General features: G+C 34.4%; 1 protein-coding gene across 1 annotated transcript; it reads right to left on the minus strand.

Annotated features, from left to right (window-relative positions):
• Positions 1–5,549: 5,549 nt before the first annotated feature.
• LOC111375872 (berberine bridge enzyme-like 18) lies at positions 5,550–7,104 on the minus strand. Its single transcript, XM_022998785.1, has 2 exons — positions 6,215–7,104; positions 5,550–6,183 (listed from the first exon to the last, which is right to left on the minus strand). Exons 1-2 carry the CDS (start codon positions 7,097–7,099, stop codon positions 5,734–5,736), a joined length of 1,335 nt encoding a protein of 444 aa, XP_022854553.1. The 5' UTR covers positions 7,100–7,104; the 3' UTR covers positions 5,550–5,733.
• Positions 7,105–9,703: the final 2,599 nt, after the last annotated feature.

Below are 9,703 nucleotides of genomic sequence, written 5' to 3' on the forward strand. Positions count from 1 at the left end.
TCTGTTTCTTTTTCTTTTCTTTACTTTTGCCTTTTCTTCTTTTCTTTCTCTCTATCATCATTTTCTTTCTGTGTGTATATGTAAAGTAATGTAAATGGATGGGTATTGAATTGATTTGGGTTAAATACAAATGGTCAATCCACTGTCGTACCCTTTTGGCTGAAGCACACTCTGTAACAGAACCTCTACAATTCGAAATACTTTTCCTTCTCAGTCAAAGACCTATTTCTCTAGAGATAAGCACTTGCTACTTTCAAAGCGGATCTGTAGGGTATCTATAGGAATAATTGACATAACGTTTATATTAATGGACATTAGGAATATCAGCGTAGGATGTAGGTTGACCCCCTGTCAATGAAATTAATTTGTGGGAGAGAGTGATGTGAGGCTCCAGTTAACTGGATAAGGCCACGTGGTTTTGATCCAATGGTAACCATGTTGACCCAGACTTTATAAATAGCAACTGTTGTAACCTTCTAACGGATTGGAAAAAATATATGTAAGATTACACACTTAAATTCTCAGTAAAATCTCTTTTTTGTTCATGTTACATTTGCATACTTGAGTTCAAATCATTTCGATTTTGGTGAGATGGTTTGTAATTGTTTATTTACAATTGTTCTTGATTGTATCATTAGTGCTCAAACTTGTTTATCTCGTGTTATAGAGCATCTCCCACGTCCATTAACTCTCCAATTGATTGTTTCGATCGAAACGTGCTGAAATTTGCTCACACAGACACGAGTGGGTCTGATGCATAGTGGAAAACAAGCCACCTATGTGCTTCAAGATGTTCGTGAGTAGATATATGGCAACCATGCTGGAGGATGGTTTCTAACATAGAAGGTATTGAGACAGGGATATTATTGTCCTATTCTAAAAAATGATGTACAGCAATTTACAAAGAAGTGTAATAAGTATTAACGCGATCTAGAGGCAGCCCTCTTAGGAGCTAAGTATTGTTTTCTAGCCCCTGATTATTCACCAAATGGGGGATCAATCTCATAGCCCTCCTACCTAAAGGAAAAAATGGCCCCAGTTTTGCAATTGTTGTTATTAACTACTTTACAAAGTGGATCGAGACCAAACCTCTTGCTAAAATTATTGAAGCTAATACTTCCAAATTTTTACGGAAAAATATCATATGTCGGTATAGAATTCCGCATTCAATTGTTTCGGATAATGGGTAACATTTGACAACAAGAAGGTTAGGAATTTATGTGGGGAGTTAGGAATCAACAAGTACTTCTCTTTCCCACATCATCCTTAGGCTAATGGGCATGAGACGCCGTCAATAAAACCATCAAATATGCGCTCAAGCGAAAATTGGATGCTCTAAGAGAGCTTGGTAGATGAACTTCCTCAAATTTTATGGACCATCAGAACTATTAATGGAATAGCCACAGAAGATACTCCATTTGCCATGGCTTATGGAGACGAGGCTGTAAGTCCTATCGAAGACGGCTTGTCATTTCCTCATTGCATATATTTTAATTAAATATCTAACGATAAATTGAGAAGGTTGGAACTAGACTTCTTTGAAGAAAGAAGGGATGGATCCCAAGCAAAACTAGCTATCTACCAGCTAGGTATTATAACTCTAAGGTTAAGAAGAATTCATTTTACTTAAACAACCTTGTGCTAAGGACAGTGTTACTATCTTCTAAGGAATCAGGAGTGCGAACCCTAGGCCTTAATTGGGAGTTTCCCTATCGCATCAAGGAATAGGTTTGACTAGGGGACCTACAAAGTTGAAGGTATAGATGGACACGCTAGCTGCCAACACTAGTGAAAATTTCAAATTACAAAAAAATCTCAAATAATGAAATGAAGAGCAACAAGGCAATAACTTCTTATATGAAAATGCAGTAAAGACGACAAATGACAAAAAATGTCTTCATTCATTACAAAGAATATTACATCTGTGGGCTTCGAGGCCATTTATATAATATTTCAAGATCCTATCACTATACAAGTAGGAGAAGGAGAGGTAAAAATGGTACAATAGCAACGAGAGCCACTTCTTCCACTGCGTCGTCTTCAATTTTGATCAATGGCTATCCTTCGCGGGAGTTTGAGGCTCATCTCCCTCCTTTAAGAACTCAAACCTTAACTTAGAGGTGTTGAAGGTTCGTAAGTTCACTTCAATCCACTTTACGACATTAGTGTAGGCATACATCCGCCAATACTTGGCAAAATTTGGTATGCCTCAGTGTGGTAGAAGTTGGCAATATAATGTTTCTCAGCTTCACTTCTTGTAGATTCAGCTTCTCTCTTTCCCATCTTCACTTCCCTTGTTAGGCCCGATACTCTGGAATTCAGCTCCCCTACCTACTGCTTCAAAGCAGTATTTTCTTTATTAGCCATCTCCAAAGCCTCACCAACCAGCTCCTGGTAGGCGTTAGACTCTCTATTTACTTCGTTAGGGATGCCACCTTATTGTGCAACAAGTGAATCTCCTTTTTCAAATCTTCAATTTCTACCAGTACAAAAACAAGCTTTACAGTCTCTTCAGCCTTTTGTTTCTTCAAAGCCTCCACCCTAGACTTTGTCTTCTTGGCCTGGGAGGCCTATTCGTGAATTCTTTATGTTTTCTTTGAAGGATTTTAAAGAGGGCCTTTGTCTCTATTACAATACAAAACACCATTCTCGTTTGGCTCACGATGGCGGTGAAGATATCCACCCATTCAATGGTCTCTATGAAAGATTGCCAATGGCATGTCTAGAACTTGTAAAATGTTGATGTTGTAGTCTGAACCTCTAGAGGAATCATCGACAGAACCTCCAAAGCCATCTCATCACTCTGTTGAGAAACAAGGAGCTTGGAGCGATGACATGCATCAAATGCAGTGGACCCACTTGATGTCCCCACCCTCTTAGAGGAATCTTGCCATGGGAAGTGTGGTGGTGGGCTGGCCATGGACCTACCCTCTCTGATAGTAAAGAATTTCTTTTTCTTGGGGATAATGAAAATAACTTTTTGTGCACAATTTTTTTTTTTTTTTAGCTATTGTCATTTATTACCAAAGATCATGGTGTTATGCCTTTACATATTATCTAGAAAGCCTAGTCTTTGATCTTGCTTCGAAATTTCTTTCATGTTTGGCTCTTGAACTTCTCATCTTGATCTTTCTTTGATTACATCTCTCATGTTTTTGATCTTGATCTTTCTTGACATTTATCTTTTAAGTTCTCATCTCGAATGATTTGACTTGAATGTTTAACTTCCACTTTGATCTTCATTTTAAGTCCGATTATAATACTTAATTGATTTTAATATTGAACTATGATCACTCAAAATAAATTGTTAGAAGCAATATTAATCTTGTTTGCTATGATAAAAACATTGAGGATGAAGTTGACCATATGTCAACCCAAATCAGTTGGGCACTATAATTCAAGACGCCTCATATTCATGACACCCATACTTGCCTCAGCCTACGGCTTCTGTCATGTTGACGAAGATTCCCCACTTTAGCTTCACATTCATAGCTTATACAAGACCTTCAAAAAAAAAAAAAAACGAGAGAATGGAGAGTAGTATTGGTCACATGTACCTCAACTTTGCTTAAATATCTGAATAAATAAGGGGCCCATCATAAAACTTCAGCTTGTGATCTCCATAAGTACTTCGAACATTTCATCATATATTTTACTTTCAAATTCTAATTTTTGTAGATAAATATTTACAATTAGACTTGGGGAACTATTATTGTGGGATTAAAAGTAACCACCCCCACAATGTGTGTGTGTGTGTGTGTGTGTGTATATATATATATATATAACACAAAGTCCATGTACTACATTAATGATCATACGTAAACAAGGGGGACTATTGTTCGTCTCATATCTGATGCTCCCAGTGCAAGCCACGTGAAGGCAGTATGTACAAGACAACAGGCAGTCAACAAAGTCAGCACTCCTCCTTTGGCCAAGACACACTCTCTCATAGAACCTCTACCATCCAAAGTAATTTTCCCTCCTAGCTGAAGTACTCTCTCAAAATCAAAGCACATGTTACTTTCAAAGCAGATTGAAAATGTCAGCGTAGGATGTAGGTCGGCTGATCCCTTGTCAGTACAATTAATTTGTGGCAAAGAGTGATGTAGACTCTGGTTAACAAGATGAGGTCACGTGGTGTTGATTCAACGGTAGCCACGTTGATCCAAACTTTATAAATAACAACACTTGTAACCTTTTAAGGGATTGAAAAAAAATATATGTATGATTACACGTGAATTCTCAGTAAAATCTCTTTCTTGTTCATTCCACATTTACATACTTGAGTTCGAATCATTTTTAGTTTTAGTGAGATAGTTTGCGATTGTTTATTTACAATTGTTCTTCATCATGCTGTCGATTTTTGAATGTGTTTGTCTTGTGTTATAGAGCATCTTCTTCGTCCATTGATTTTCCAATTGATTATTTCGATCGAAACATGTCGAAATTTGCTCTCAAAGAGACCAGTGGACCCGACATCTATTTTTCACGTTGCTATTGCAAAAAAGGGGGGGTCAACACTTACAATACACCATAACCTATTGTCTATAAGCTAATTAGGCGAGTAAATTCAACATTTCGAAATAATGGAATTTTATAACCGAAAAAGGTTGGAAGACTATTTATTCACAAAACAATTAGTAGGATTAACCTTTTTTTTTTCCATAGCCCTGTTTCATGAGAGCTTAAGGGTTTACCATTGCTCAAAAGTAGGATTGGCAATGGGGCTGATCGCGGGACGGTTGCGTTGTTTACGTAGCTGTTTTTTTTTTTTCATAGTTTTATGATAATTCATTTTATTACCTCCATTCATTCAAGTAAGACAATAATATAGCTGTTAAATTTTGTAATTAATTTATTTGTTTTTAAAAGTTAAATTACTTGAATACATTTGGTAAACTGAAGTTTTTATTGGGCGATTTTCCATTTAAACTATTGGATTCTTTATAAAAAAAAATTAAATTTAACGGGGAGAACCCTGTTACCCATACTCGGCTCGAGGTGGAATTCCCCGCCCCATACCCGACCCAATTACCCAATTAAGCAGGTAATCTCTCCCCCATTTGGTGCGGGAGGGCGGGGCCGTGGGTGTCAAATTTAACGTGGATTTTTGTCATCTCTACTAAAGAGAGAATTTCTACTTGAAAAGTGGGGTCATTTATCCAGCTCAGAAAAAATTAAATCAGAAATTAATTTTTAGCTATAATTAAAAATCACTGAAGACAGCATAATCTAAGCCATTGTTTGGCTATTGTTTATAAATTATTTATAATGGATTAAATCATTTTTTACACACAAATTATGTGGAACTCACAAGTATTTCTTACTTATCCACGGTTCATTTTTGTATATTTATAATTTAAACTATTTATAAACAACTCCCAAAAAATGATTATTTTTATGTTGCACCATGATAGTAAGAGCAAGATTATACAAATATCAATTGTAGTTGAAGTTTTAGGCCACTCTCTTTACATGGAGCGTGGTGATAAGAAATACATAAAATTTATAAATGGAGAGAAAAGAAGAATTCAAAGATCAAATCAATATCCTCTTCAAATTTACTAAAAATGGTATCCTTTATTATTAAACGTACATTTACATAATGATCTTTATTGACACAAACTACACCAACTTATCTAATGTGCAAATCATAGTAATAAAAATCTATCGGGAACATATTTATTAAGTACAAATAACATAAAAGTGTAGAATTTAGTTTCCCCGGGAATCTTATTTCCCATTTTTGTTCCACCATGAGTAGAGGGACGGAATACTTTGTTCATTCTGGAAGAAATTAGCAGGATCAACTTTGGTTTTCACATGAACCAATCTGTTGAAATTATTCTTGAAATATTTGATCCCCCAAATGTTGGCTTGTGCATAGCTTGTATTGCCCTTGTTATTAACTCCAATATCAAGATCTCTATAGTTGATATATGCAGCCCTTGGAAATCTTGAAACATAAGGAGCCATGTAACTGTAAAGCTTTCTAATCCAATTTATATACTTATCTGATGCCTCTATCTCTTCTTGTTCCCAATACACCAAGTGCTGGATTTTGTACAAATTACCAGCTCTGTGAGGAAAGGGAATTGCAGAATCTGAAATTTCCTCCATTCTTCCACCATATGGACTCAATATCATCTCAGCTTCCTCAGCTTCCTCTTCAAAAAACAATTTCCAAATGAACAGTTTGTTTGCCATCTTGGCTTGAATTGACCCTTCTAATATAGACTCCAATGAACAAATCCTCGTTGAATTTGTGTGCGATGTATTGCCATCGGTGAACAATATTTGTTGCATTTTGATCCAAGGTCTTGTTAATTGTAAACACAGTGACTTGTTCTGGAACATCGACCAATTGTATCTTCCAAGCAAGAATGACTCCAAAACTAGCACCTCCACCTCCTCTTATGGCCCAGAAGAGATCTTCACGCATTGATTTTCGATCGAGAATCCTTCCATTCACGTCAACCAAGCGCGCATCAATTATATTATCTGCTGCAAGCCCATATTTTCTTAACAATGCTCCATACCCTCCTCCACTGAAATGCCCCCCAACTCCAACGGTAGGGCAAACACCAGCAGGAAATCCTAGGGTTTGACTTGTCTCCGAAATTCTATAGTATAGTTCCCCGATGGTTGAACCGGATTGAACCCATGCAGTTTTGTTATCAGCATCAACACTTATTTCCCTTAAGTTGAAAAGATCAAGTATGACAAAAGGGACTTCTGATGCATATGAAAGTCCTTCATAATCATGGCCACCACTTCGAACCCGTATTTGCATTCCATTTTCTTTGGCGCAATATATGATGGGTTGAATTTGGGATTCTTGCACGGGGGTAACAATGAGTAATGGTTTAGGTGTTGTTTCTGACGTGAATCGAAGGTTTTGTATGGAGAAATTTAGGATTGATGAGTATGAAGTATTGTTTGGGGTATAAACAACATTGGAAATGGAAGAGTCATTGTTTGATTGAAGGGACATACATTGAATAAAATCATCATATCCATCAGAAGAAACTGCCCATGAACATGAGAAGATTACAAGAAGAGCAAATAAAGGGGAACAAATGCTTGGAGTCTTCATCATTTAATGTAGACTGATTAATTTGTATATTGCAAAGAAGAGAACATACTGAATTTATAGTGTCATGAAGTTGAAGTTGCATGCTTCTTTCGAAACATTGAATATTAATGTGAACATCAGGTTTGAATTTCTGTTACAATAACTGTGTGATAACGACTATTCCAATTGAAGTTGCTATATGAACAAATTTCTCAATATTATTTTGTTCATTTACATTATTTGTCCAGATTATGTATTCTAGCTAAGAGAAGAAAATTGTTTTTCCATGGTCTAACAGATTAGTATTTTCAGAAATTAATATATAAAAATAAACGCATCCCAATTGCTTATTTTGTATTATTAATTTGGTTATTTCTTCAATGGAGAAGTCATAATATTCGAGATTAGTTGATGTTTCAAAGTCATATATTTTCATTTGATAAAATCTAGAAGTTGACATTTAACATTCCTTGAATTTATGTAGCTTCAGCATACATAGACAGGTGAACTGATACTCCAATATCTACGTTTTCGATAAAAATCTGTAATCCGTAAGAAATTAGAACTTGATTTACAGGCAAAGATTATTATATGCTGATTAATTCTAAATTTTGTGACACAAAATTTATTATTTGTCTGTATAAAATTAAGCTTCTAAATCTTGTGATGCTCTCATATACTTATTTACGTTAAGTATTTCGATCAAGTATTTTTCTGCATGCTAAAAAAAAAAAAAAAGTTGTATAATATGATTTCTCGTCCCACTGGTGTATTTATTAGCTGAAGCCATAAAAGATGGCAAGAAAGTACTAACACTTGGCAAAAAAACTTTCATTGCAAATTTCAGGAATTTCCCGGAAAATGAATAATCAGAATATTCAAAGTAGGAAGTTAGGAAAATTAATTACCCAAAAAAAAAAAGAAAAGAAAAGAAAAGAAAAGAAAAGTCAGTGTGTTTGGGGTCAATTCTAGACTTGCCCTTAGAAATATTGAAAAGCCTGTAAGACCAACTAGATTGACGGAAGGGCCACTAAGACTATATTTTGTTGAAAATAAGTTCAAAAACTTTCAAATTGATAGTTAAAATTTCAGATTTAATGCATTTTAAGTTTTCTGTTTTTTATTTTAATTTTCAGACTCAATACAAAATTTAATCTCATTATTATATTTGTAACTTTTATTTAATTTGATTAATTTTCATTATGAGAGTGTTTAATTTTTCTACTATTAAAGGGGTGGATTTTCACTTTTTTTATATACAAAAAAAAAAAAAAATTTGAAAAATACTCTTTAGTAATTTCGTATTATCTTCTTCTATAATTTTGACAATTGATAAGGGCATATTCTCTCTCTCCATGGTCGAGCCCATAGAAGGAGAATCGACTGCGAGCTATAAAAGTTTTACCTTGGAGCCAAGCAGTGTCGAAAGTACCCGCACGAAGAAGAGGTCAAACGATTTCAGGACAGCGTTTATCGCGACTCTTTTGGATAAGCTTTTCTAATTCTATTATCATCTTTATATTTTTTGACTTATACTTATAGTTGATAATTTATTACAAATCACAAAAAAAATTTCAACAGATTTTGTACACATGGTCATCTTTATCTAACATTGGAATGGAGGGATAATCAAATTCAACTGTTTGCTGATGTAGATTGGGTGTTTAAGAAGTTATTCATGTATACTAATTTCCAAATACTGAATTGTATATGATCATATATAATTACTGAATTCATTTGTTCTTACATGTATATAAATTATTCTAATTCTTGGGTTGAAGAATAAAATGGTATATCGTTATCAACGTTTTCAAACTCTGTCCAATTCAGTGTATTATTTATCATTTCAATTATTTCACTTGATTAGCTGTCTCATTACTCAGCAGAATAATGTAGGAAAATTCTACTTGTACATAATTATTACACAAAATGGTATCTATAATGTGATGTGACAATCATCTGGTTGTTGATGTGCAAGTGTGATATTTGAATTAAAGGTTGGATCCAGTGATAATGTAATTATGTACATGTAACACATCCCAATAATGTAAATGGTGTGAAATTATACGGCAAATATACCTCACATGTTTCTCCACTACCATTTTTTTTAAGGCAAACAAATCTCCCAAACATTATTGAGTAACAAGGGTTCTATGTACGGAAAATGACAAATAAGTGCTAAAAATTGACACTATATTATTAACAGCTAATTAGAATAATTCCAAAAACCTACAGTTCAAAGAAATCAACTTTAGTTGATGAGAATTGGAAAATGACAAATAAGTGCTAAAAATTGACATTATATTATTAACAGCTAATTAGAATAATTCCAAAAACCTACAGTTCAAAGAAATCAACTTTAGTTGATGAGAATTCTTTGCACCTTACAAAAAAATCTTCAAAACAAATGCTTACAAAGAGACATATGGGAGCAAGTACTCTCACTTATTCACCATTCAGTATGTTATGTATTGTGTGTAGAAAAAAACAAACCAATATGATAAAGAAACAAAAGAGAAGAAGAACAAACTGATGAAGAATGGAGAGGAAGAAGGAACCGTTCTTTCTACCTCCAACACTTAGAAAAAAAATATGAGATTACAATGAGTTTAAATACTACAAAACAAA

This window comes from Olea europaea, unplaced genomic scaffold (assembly GCF_002742605.1).
Source record: "Olea europaea var. sylvestris unplaced genomic scaffold, O_europaea_v1 scaffold1425, whole genome shotgun sequence".
NCBI lineage: Eukaryota > Viridiplantae > Streptophyta > Magnoliopsida > Lamiales > Oleaceae > Olea > Olea europaea.